The 12,000-nt window shown below is 36.7% G+C and overlaps 2 protein-coding genes across 4 annotated transcripts in view; both read right to left on the bottom strand.

The window, feature by feature from the left end:
* The window catches only part of LOC132284900 (uncharacterized), a 38,228-nt gene extending 29,648 nt beyond the window's left edge, over nt 1–8,580 (bottom strand). Inside the window, exon 1 of one of the 3 annotated variants that reach the window (XM_059787045.1) lies at nt 8,372–8,580. The gene's annotated coding sequence lies outside the window, so the exon portion shown is untranslated. Of the gene's footprint in view, nt 1–8,153; nt 8,262–8,371 lie in introns of those variants that run through there. The other 2 variants (XM_059787043.1, XM_059787044.1) reach the window with 2 other exon arrangements.
* Nucleotides 8,581–10,110: 1,530 nt separating this feature from the next.
* Nucleotides 10,111–12,000, bottom strand: part of LOC132284899 (uncharacterized) — a 37,475-nt gene continuing 35,585 nt past the window's right edge. Inside the window, exon 7 of the mRNA XM_059787042.1 lies at nt 10,111–10,935. Within this exon, the coding sequence (XP_059643025.1) occupies nt 10,617–10,935 (319 nt within the window). The 3' untranslated portion in view covers nt 10,111–10,616. The remainder of the gene's footprint in view (nt 10,936–12,000) is intronic.

Below are 12,000 nucleotides of genomic sequence, written 5' to 3'. Positions count from 1 at the left end.
TTCCCTAGAATGTCTCTTCCATCCTTCCTCCTACCTCTTCCCTCCGTTTTTCCGTCCCTCCTACCAAACGAAGTAAAAGATTAGAGAAAACAAAATTTCTTGCAAGATTACTGTGTATGAGTTGAGGATGCATTGACGAAGATTGAAGAAGGGCAAGGACTGTAGGATCAAATGACATTTCTGTTGATAATGTGTTTGGAAGATGATAGTGGGTCTTTACAAACAAAATTCTTCAATAAAATTAACTGTAACTAAGGCAATCCAAGAGGAATAACACGAAGTATTTTAATACCCAAATCTAAAAACAGAAGTGATATTAAAGTTGTACAAATTATTATGACAACGAAGTACTAAATTAATGACTCCCAATATGAAACTTTGGAGAAAGAACCTAAAAACAACCAAGATATAAAACTACAGTATCTGAAAATTAATTTGAAATTATAACATAAAGATCAATATTATAAAAGATCAATAACCAGTAGCTATCTATTTAGTCAAGAGACTAATAATGGAAACAGAGCAGAAAAAAATTATATAGCATTTTATGAATTTGGAGAAATCCATTAGAAATATGATATGGAGGAATTTATAAAGGAAATGAGTCTGAAATAAATATATTGGCATAATAAAGTACATTTTTTATGCAGCCATGGATACAATTAGTGTTACGACCAACCCCAACCCGTGTAGATATTGTCCGCTTTACACACTCTCCTATATGTGCTCATGGTTTTGCTCAAAACGCGTCTATAGGGTTAGGGGTTTCCACACATATAAATGCCAGGAACTTCTCCCCCCAGGCAATGTAGGACTGGGACGTCACAATTAGAATACTCTTGGGAGAAAGAATTCAATCCCAAATCTTGAGATCAGAAATTATTGATGAACTTAAAAACCACATTGAAAGTGTGGTTTAGTGGCTGCAACGATATTTTTTGTGGGGTGGTAAAGGGGAGGAGTTCAAGTTTCATTTGGTAAATTGGGAGAGGGTGTGCAATTCGATTCGGAAAGGAGGGTTGGGAATTAGAAGACTAGTGCCTTTTAATAAGGCCTTATTGGGGAAATGGCTTTGGAGATTCGGAGTGGAAAGGCACCAACTCTGGAGGAGAGAAATTGCGTGCAGACATGGGGAAGTGAATGGAGGATGGTACTCCTCTTCTGACGTGAGAATCCCATTTGGGGTAGGGGTTTGGAAACACATCGGGAAGGGTTGGGACGAATTCTCCAAGCACTTCAGATTTGTGTCAAGAATGGAAGGAGAATACATTTTTGGGATGATATTTGGTGTGGGGATCATTCCCGTGCTGTCATGTTCCCTACACTTGATAGAATTGCTACTGATAGACAAGCCATGGTGATCGACTGCTATCATCTTGATAGTGGAAGAAGATATACGCTTTTCAAGGCTGTTTCAGGATTGGGAGATGGAGGACGCATTGGGTTTTTTGGAGTTGTTGTATCACCAGGAGATTACAGATGAGTCTTCCGACTTTTCTGTTTGGTCCCTATCTCACATGGGCGGTTTGATGTTCGGTCATTTTATTGTTGTCTTGTGGAGGTTCCTGCACAGTCCTTCCCTTGGAGAGCCGTTTAGCGAACAAAGGTGCCTCTAAAAGTCACATTTTTTGCACGGACATCCGTTCTGGGAAAGATATTGACCCGGGACAATCTTCGGAAAAGAAGTCAGAGAGTGGTTAATTGGTGCTTTATGTGCAAAATTGAAGAGGAAACAGTTGATCATCTCCTTTTACACTGCCCAGTGGCTACAGATTGTTGGTGTATGCTATTGGGTTTGTTCGGGATTTATTGGGTTTTGCCACGGACTACTAGAGGCTTGATCGAGGCTTGGAGAGGTTGTTCAGTGGAGACCCAAGTTCGTGATTTTTGGAGGGTTATTCCTTTGTACGTTTGGTGGTGTCTTTGGCTAGAAAGAAATAGGAGATCCTTTTAAGGAAAGGAAAATCATATTGGGGCATTGAAAATCTCCATTCTCAACTCTCTTTTTTGTTGGGTCCAAGGGAATAATTGTAAATCCCCGGAGGATTTTCTTGACTTTTTGGATTTGTTGAGGCTTTAGAAGCCTTTGTTTCTTGGTTTATGTTGTTTGAGGGATGCATTCCCCCTTTGAAGGGTATCAATGAACTCACTCTTATAAAAAATAAAAAAAAGTGTAGCTTAGTGGAGTATGCTATTTGCTAAAAATTTTGTTTTAACAAATAAAATTAGAACAGAGATATATGATAACTCAAATGTCTAGAGAACAGCTTTACAATATAAGATAAAATTCAGTATGTAAATTTTTTTTGGGGGGGAGGGGGATTTAAAAGACACTAAAAGATGTATGTTTTTGTTGTCTAAAATTTATTATTCACAAAGAGGTGACAAATAGTAGATGATTTTAATTATGGTTGTTCAAATCACAATCTGCATCGTAGGATCGTACAATCCTACAATCCCTTAGTGTCACATCAATCTAGAGAAAAAACACTTAAAAGCAGGATCACAGTAAAATCATGGAATTGGAAGCAGGATCGAAAAATCGTAGAATCATACAATACAACCGATCCCATCCCATGGAGTTATTTTGTTCTTCTATTAGATTTTTGGGTCCTATATCCAAGCAAGATCGCAGTACGATTGGAAGGATCAGAAGTAGGATCGTAAGATCCAACTAAATGGAGTTTTTTTTTTTTTTTTTCCTGAACTATATGGCTTGGTTTGGACATTCAGTTTGATGACTAGGAGGTTAAGTTGGTGAGGGGGAGGATGAGTGGATCTGGGCGGCTATCTTGCACAGGAGATTTGATCTCTCCTCTTTTGTAGGAGATTCATTGGTGTGCACGGGCCTTCTATTCCTTGGAAGGCCATTTGGCATAGGAAAACCCCGTTGAAGGTAGCTTCTTTGGGTGGACGACAACCTTGGGGAGGAACTTCACGATCAACAACCTAAGAAAAAGAAGACAAATCACCATTAACTGTATTTCATGTGCAAGAGAGATGAGGTATCCGTCAACCATCATGTTTTGCATTGCCCAGTGGCTTAGAAGGGTTGGAATTTGATTCTTGCCATGTTTGGTATTTATTGGGTCATGCCTTTTGCCACGAAAGATTTGCTCGAAGCTTGGTGTGGTTGTAGGGAAGCAAGCTCGAGATGTTTGGAGGATGAACCCTCTTTGCTTATGGTGGGGGAAAGGAATAGGAGATCCTTTAAAATTCTTTATACTTAGGTCTTTATTTTTAAAAATTCTTGGTAGATTTTGTAAATTAGAGTTCTTGGTTTTCGTGGATAACATGACATTATCATGCTTTTTGTATATGGGACGCGCTCCCCATTTGTGCGCATTTTTTTGGTATCTTTACTAATCAAAAAAATGTTCCACTATAAAGACTACGTATGAACTACTAAAAACTCAACATTGAAGCATAAAATATTCGTAAGAAAGGCAGGGGTCTAGCATTTCAAGTTTTGCAATTTGTTTTCCCTATAAGTATGGTTTCATTAAAAGCGCTTAAGAGGGGAGCGCACCCGTACAAATACAACTATACCGCCAACAACCAAAAAACCTATGCCACCAACAACCATAAACTCAATACTTTCAAGCTATCAACAAAATCAATAAGCTCCCCCGAAAATTTATTTCAAGTTTTGCAGCTAAACAAACTATTCTACTTTTTCATCTTACATGTGATTACACACTTCATTACCGTTTTTACCTATAAATTGGTACCTTGATGAATTCTCCCCATAAAATATATTAGTTGATGTATTATCAATGCAAATAATCATTCCATATATAAATTTATAAATAAAGTTGGAAAGATTATCAGGTAAGAGATATAAAATATGAACCAAACCATATGGTCCTCCTAAAATTAATCATTCTTTGAGCTTGTAAATTTAGAAGAAGAAGGTGCTGTTTGATAACTCAATTCAGCGCTTAATTCTGAACGAATTCAGCACTTATCCAATTAAGTGCGTTTGATTACGCAATTTGAAAATCAGTAGCTGAAATTTTTTTAAAATATCAAAAAATATTTATTTTTTAATTACACTTCAAAAGTTTAGCACTTGATATTCAATTCTTAAAATTTTCATTACTTAATTTTCAATTTTATCAAATAGTACGCAAGTGTTGAAGGCGCTAAAAAGTTGTAATGGCGACAAAGCCCCGGGCCTGGATTGCTTCACTATGAGATTCCTGTTGGAAAGTTGGGGTGTGGTCAGGAGTGAGGTGATGGGGACATTCTAGGAGTTCCATTCTCATGGGCGGTTCAAGAAATCTTTTAACGCAGCTTTCATCGCTCTCATTCCCAAGAAAGGTGGGGCTTTTAACAATCTGACGTGAAGGATTTTAGACCTATTAGTTTGGTGAGGTGTATGTACAAACTTATAGCTAAAGTCCTTGCTTCGAGATTGAGGGATGTCTTAGATGGAATTGTCTCAAAATCTCAGAATGCTTTCATCGGTGGTCATCAGATTATGGATTCTACTCTTGTTGCCTGTGGACTCTAGATCATGTTGGTTGGAGTTTTTTGTTGTATATGTTGGAGAGGTTGGGCTTTGGGGAGAGATGGAGGAGGTGGATTGAGTTCTGCATTTCGTCTATGAGGTTTTTGGTTCTGGTGAGAAGGGCTCTTTTTGGCTTCTTTGGCAATTCTCGGGGATTGAGACAAGGAGATCCTTTCTCCTTTTTTGTTCATCATTGTTATAGAGGCTCCCAACAAGTTGATGAAGAGGGCCGTGGACTTGGGATTCATTAGGGATTTTAGGGTAGGCAAAGATGTGGATCATCAGCTTAAGACTCTTTACGGATGATACTTTGGTGTTTTGTGATGCAAATGTGTCCCAACTGAGATACTTTGTGTTTTAGTTTGCTTTCAGACTGTCTCTGGTTTAAAGTGACTGTGGGGAAGAGCTCCTTAGTCCCAGTGAGTGGGTAAGGAGCAGGACATTGCCAATCTTGCTATGGTCCTAGGGTGTGGGGTTTCTTCTTTTCCCATTTATTATTTGGGTTTGCCTTAGGGTTCCCTGTTAAGAAGGGTGAGGGTCTAGGACCATGTGATTGAGAAATTTGAGAAGAGGCTTGCTGGTGGAAGTACCAGTATCTTTCTAAAGGTGGGAAGGTCACCCTCATGAAAAGCATGTTGTCAAGTCTTCCTACATATTTCCTCTCTCCTTCAAATTCCAGCCTTCGTCACTGATGGGATTGAGAAGCTCCAGCGGAATTTCAATTTCCTTCGGGGTGGATTAGGGGATAAGTTCAAATATCATCTTGTTCGGAAGGAGTAGGTGTGCAGACCTATTCAGTTGGGTGGCTTGGTATTAGGAGGGTGATCCCTTTTGATAGGGCTCTGTTAGGAAAGTGGTTGTGGAGATTTGGAGGTAGAGCCATCGGTTATGGAGGAGGGTCATCTCATGTCGCTTTAGGGAGTAGAGAGGTTGGTGGTGTTCCCGAGTGGTTAGATCTTCCGAAGGCGTTGATGGCATTGGTGTTTGGAAGTTTATTCTAAAGGATTGAGATGAATTTTTCAAATATATCAGATTCAAAGTTTGAGACGGTGGGTACCTTCGATTTTGGGAGGACTTATGGTGTGGCGAGCGTTCGTTGGCTTCTTCATTTCCCAAGTTTTTCAGGATTTTCGTTGACAAACATGCTTGGGTGGCCCACTGTAATGGGCTTGATAGCGGAAGCCGGAAGGATCACTTAGGATATGCGTTTTCGGCAACAATTTCATGATTGGGAATTGGACGACGTTTCTGACTTGTTGGATGTGCTGGGTGGGGAAGGCCTAGATTCCCTTAATTGGGTGCCCTCCCTTTAGGGAAGATTTGATGTTCAATCGTTTTTATGTTGCTTCTCAGGGGTTGATTTTCTTTGAAAGACAGTTTGGCACTCGAAGGCTCTCCTCAAGGTGGCTTTTTTTGTTTGGACTGCAGTTTGGGACAAGATTCTGACTCTTGATAACCTCAGAAGGAGAAGACAGGTTACAGTCAATTGGTGTTGCATGTGTAAGAGGGATGGAGAGTTAGTAGATTATCTTCTTTTGCATTGCCTTGTGGCTCACGACTGTTGGAGTTTGATTTTTGGTCTGTTTGGTATGCAGTGGATCATGCCCTTGTCTTAGAGAAGTTTGATTGACTCTTGGAGATGGTGTGGCGTGGGTTATCACGCTCATTGTTTTTGGAGTGTGGCACCCCTCTACGTTTGGTAGTGAATCTAGAACGAACATAATATTAGATCTTTTCATGGGGAGGAATCTCCCATAGGAATGCTAAAATTACGCATTATTAGTTGCCTTTTCTATTGGGGGATGGGGAAATTTTGTACGTCTATAAAGGACATTGTTGATCTTTTGGGCTCCTTGGGACCTTCAATCCCTCTCTTTTCTTTTCTCTTTTTCTAGGCTTTGACCTTTGTGTATTCTTGGGATGCATTCCCCTTTTGAATGCTTTCTAATACATTTTACTAATATAAAAATAAATAAATAAAAATAAAAAAACAAAAACATTTAGGGCCTGTTTACTAACAGGAATAATTCCTGTTTTCTACTTTCAATTTCTAAAAATATAAAGTAAAAGTACAAATTATGTTTTTTAATATAATTTTACTTTCTAGCTGTTAGAAAATACTTTCACATTTAATAAAGAAAAAAGAAAGTGAAGATTTGTTACTTTCTCTATTTTCTCTACTGTACACAGAAAATACTTTCTGTTACTGTAGTATTTAATGACCCATCAGCCGAGCATCACCCATTCTCAACCAAGCACACCCATCATCCTCTCCCTCTCTATCATCATCATCTCATCCCACCAACCGGCAACAATGGAAGACACTAACCACCGACGACGATGGAAGACACCACTTGGCCACCACGCTGTCTCTCTATCAGTATTGCTCTCTATCTATCTGGACAAAGACAACGATGCCAACAAAGACGACGATGCCGACGAAGACGATGATGTAGCTTTTGTTTCTCTGTATTCGATATCGGATCGAAGCCCCAATCACTCTCTCTCTCTATATTCGAAATTGGATTGAAGCCCCAAAATCTCTCGATCTCTCTTTCAAACTGAAGTATTCAGTCAAATTTGGACACCATAGCCAGAAATATGGATCGATAATTTCTTCGAATTTCAGACCGCCGGAATCGGAGTCTTTCTCTTTCTCTAAACCACTATAATTTGGAGTCTTTCTGTTTCTGTCAACCATTGTAAGCTTTGTTTGAGTCCCAACATTCTACTGGGTTGTGACGATGAAGCACTCAATAGTTGGTTTTGATACTGCTCCTGTGGTAATTGGGAATTCGGCAGATCTGATTGGAAAGGTTGGCTTTTTTTTGTTGGATCTTCTCTCTCTAACTGTATGTAAGCACTGTAATTAAACTTTTTTAGAGAGAGAAAGATGACCCCAAAACAAAATTGAAGCACTCAATAGCTGGTTTTTATATTGCTCCTGTGGTAACTGGGAATTCGGCAGATCTGATTGGAAAGGTTTGATAGGTTGCTGGATAGGTTTTCTGGGTTTTTTTTTTGTTGGGTCTGTAAGCTTTGTAATTAAACCTTTTTAGAGAGAGAGAGATGACCCCAAAACAAAATTAAAATTAGAATTACTAAACTTACTTCCAAATTTTTTGCTTTCAAAATATTGAAAATAGAAAAAGTTATTGAACATGACATGCTTTTCTATTTCAATTTAGAAAAGTAAGAAAGTGAAAGCGTTAGTAAACGGGCAGATTGTTGATTAATAATTCAAGCTAGCCATCACCATAGTGCCAAAGTAGGACGACAGCTTTCTGGGTGGGGGGAAAAATTAAGAAACAAATAAATAAAAAGGTAAATTTTACTTATCAATCTCCAATTCTCATATTTGTGCTGTCACACAAGGCAGATGACATATTAATAGTGAACAATTCATTAAACACTAATAAGAGATTCATTTACAAACACCAAGATAACAGACGAAAAAAAAAAAAAGAGAGAGAAAGTTCATGTACATTTGATTCCTTTCTAATTCCAAATGCTTCAAACAACTGCTATGAATTAAAGCAAAGGACAAGGAAAAAAAAAATTAAGCAACGGAAATCAACGACAACTGTTTCTATAAGCATATCATCAAAATTAGTTAACCCAATTTGAGCCTACTATATACCAAGAGCACGCAATTAACAGAAAAGCACTACGATTCGCTCAATATAGAGGCTCTGATGCATCAAATCGATAGCCCTAGAATAATCGGTTAGCAAAAACATGTGCCAATACAAATACATACATATATATATATATATATATATATATATAAACACACGCATATGTGTACGTATATGTATAATCCTAATCGGAAATGAAGACATAGCAAATTGAGTGTACCGAAATTCCGAAGCTGCGCAGAAGAGTCGGTGGATTTAATTTTGAAGGAACGACTGATGAGGACCGGTAACTATAAATAGGTATTAGTAGAAGTTCGGTGGGGAATCAAATCAACGGCTTACATGGCGATTGATATCCACGTGTGCGTCCTAGATCTTTCGGCGTTCACCGGAGAGTCGGAAACCACTGTTTTGAATTACGTATAACAATTCATTGCGATTATTTAAGTTTTTGTGTCTATCATACATAACTAAACTTATAGTTATTACTCCGTATTTATTTATTTATTTTTTTTTTAGGTGTAAAGTGCAATTAGAAAGAAAAAAAAAAAAGTCACTGTTATATGCATAATGTACAAATTACTCTCTTGGTGTTCAAAAAAAAAAGAGTCAAATATTTTTCATATTAAGTAAATAAGAATATTTTGTCAATTTGAAGATTAAAATACCTAAAATGTCCTTAAGTCAAAATATAAACTGATTTCTATTTTAAGTGTATATTAAAGGTATTTTAGGGTTTTTTTATTAAAAATAAAATTAGTCAAAATTAACTGTCAACAAATATTAGGTGACAATTTGCACATATTCTCAAATTTAGGAATTTATATGCACATACTAAATAGTAGGGATTTTTTGTACGTTTTTTATATAGCATGTTTTTATTTGAACTTTACCTCATTTCTTTTGTATTAATAGGGATTACTCATAATTTTCCTCACTTGTTGATATTAATTAATTTTTTGCACACAAATCATCCCTCTAGCAGTTCTTGTTTTAATTATGTGAATAGTTTGTTCTTGTTTCATTTGTTTTATGTCAAAAAATGTGTTGCTCATAAAATAACCAGCTCAATAAGCATCTTATGGAATTTTTCTTTAATTTATTCGATATTTGTTTTTCACATTAAATACAACTATTAGGCTATCTCCATTTTCTCCGAGTTTTCCTATCTTTTTCTATTATAGATTATAAATATTATAAACGAATATTTTGATCAATGCTTGATATTAGATGAATTGTTATTTGCTTATGATCATTATCTAGGACTATATATTCTCTTTTAAGCTTTTATGTTTTCAATCTATTTTGTCATGTTTCAAATTATATTTATAGGACTTCTAAAATATCCAATAATACCAAAATATTGGCAAATAAAATGCACCAAGAAATATCTATTAGTCCTTTGAGAATGGATTTTTTTTTTTTTTTTTCTATTTTCCAAAAAAAAATCAGATTTCCTGGTAACAAGTATGCGCTTCTCTGCACAACACTGGTCTAAAAACTGAATATATTACAGCTCATTTGGATTTGAGATTATGTCATGTTTGGGAGTACCGAATTTGATGCTTTGGATTTGAGATTGGAAGAAATTTAATTCCCGAAGTGCTAAACTATTTTGGGACAAATTGTGAGTCACAGTTCCGCAAGTACCCAACTATTTTGAGACAAAGAAAGTACTAAATTTTTTTCAATCCCAAATCCAAAATGCCGATTCGCCAAAAATACTTCATTTAGGGTTGGGCTTATTAGCTATCAAAGGCTCAAATCATTAGAAGAGCATCTAGCACAAAATGCATGTCCAAATGCGCTGCAAAAAACCCTCTACAATTCCTCATGGTTGGGCCTCAAATCACACAAATTAAAATTTAATTTTTTGATTTGGTGTGTGTAGTTGCACAACAAATGCAGTATTCAATATCCTTCAAGGATTCAAACTCAAACAATTGTTTCACTGACATGTTTTTAGACCAACTAAACCATAGCCCTCAACAGGCACAACTTCTATTCTCCTTTCAAGAAGTTACAATCCATGCCCATAGTTTGTCATTCCATATTACATAGCAAAAAGTTTGAGAATGCCATCTCAGAAAGAAAAGTACATAGCTTAATGTTATGGGCTCTAAACAATGAAAAAAACTTGTGCTATATTTCCCTTTTGGAAAGAATAACAAAATTCAGATATCATGAATGGTACACTGTAGACTAAACCTGGTCATATGTTCCCACCCAAAAATGACCATATTAATACCCATAGCTAATACAAGGCCACTTTGCAAATTCTGTATCATTTCCTCCCAAAATTTCTTCCACATTTACACCCCCATTGGCATATTTTTACATGTTCCCGAGGCAATATCTCCTCTCTGACAAGGTCTAGTTCTTTATCAAGGCAAGACAAAACTTCCCAAAATGGGACCAAATAGGAGCAGAAGATTTAGGGCATGAGTACAACTTAAATAACATCTTTATGTGATCTTGTGCAATCCAATGTTCAGATCCGACGATATGGAAATCAGAAGCGGGAGAGCATGGTGCCATACAGCTTTAAATACGCGTTTCTGATGAGCTCTTACTGACTGCGAAGGTTTGTGAGCATTATACCTGATATCAAAGAGGTGGATAACAGGATCAGCTGAACCAGATGTGATGTATAAACCATCGGGAGACCATGCTTGATTTATTAGAGCAGACTGTGATTCACTAGCTTCTTGCTTCCAACCAAATGCATGGATTTCCGTTTGCCTCAACCTAATATCAAACAACCGAAGCTGCCTCTGTGGAGTCCTGCATATAAGACATTTTTTGCAAGAACATTAGAGCATCGAAACGAGCATACAGAACAAAAGGAAGGATGTTGCACCTACAAAGACACTCAAATTCTTTTTTCGGGCCATAATTAGTCAAAATGAACAGTAAACACATCATATGGAACTTGAGCCTTACTTGAACAACTTTATTTCAACCCTACAATCTTCTTTTTGAGTTGAAGATCAGCCATGGACATTGCATTGAACTAGTAGCTTATATCCATATTTATACATGTCAAGATATTCAATTGCTAACATATTTTACCTTCCGAAAAGAAAGAGAAAAAGAAAAATTGTTAACATATTTTTTAAATCCATCAACTCCAAAGGTCTTTTTCTTTTCAACTTTAACTCCAAACGTCATGCAACATAGAGCTAAAACTACTCAATTGCTACCTTATTTGTGAAATCTGTCAATTTTAACACCAAACATCATCTGTGTTGAATCAAGCCAAAAGCTTTCATTACACAAATTTCTGAACTCAACCTAATCTTCACAGTTGCTAACGGTGAATCTAAACCAGAACCAACTCTTCACTAGGGCTTCCAACCACCCAAGGGATTCAAATGGGATTTAATTAATGCAGTATAAGTTAAAAGGAGTCCTACAACACTATTTTTTGCTCTCTTTAATTTGTGTCTAAAATATAACTAAATGTCTTCTACGTCAACCTTTTCGAGGGCCAGAACATGACCTCCTCCTCTGAAGTTCTGCATATTTTGCATTTTCCCAACCAACTAAGAGTCCTACTCTAAACCCTCTCCCCTGCTACCCAAAATAAATAAATAATAAAAAAACAATAAAAAGTAACTTCCAGTTAAAGATAATAGTCTCATTGACACTCATACTAAATCCAGGATGAATAATATCTTTGCAATAAATAATGTTGTAGTAAATAACTCATTATTGACAAAAAACTGTGAGTTTACCATTAAGTTGTTATTTTTCTGAAGTCTATATCTTTTCCAAATGATCCATGTGAAATCAGGATATCATTACAAAATTGACTACTTGTGAATCCAAGTAAATGGATGCACAGTG

Source organism: Cornus florida, unplaced genomic scaffold (genome assembly GCF_030987335.1).
Source record: "Cornus florida cultivar Cherokee Brave unplaced genomic scaffold, ASM3098733v1 CherokeeBrave_3.0.0_Hap2_Chr11, whole genome shotgun sequence".
Lineage (NCBI taxonomy): Eukaryota > Viridiplantae > Streptophyta > Magnoliopsida > Cornales > Cornaceae > Cornus > Cornus florida.
This window is presented reverse-complemented; position numbering and strand designations above follow the sequence as displayed.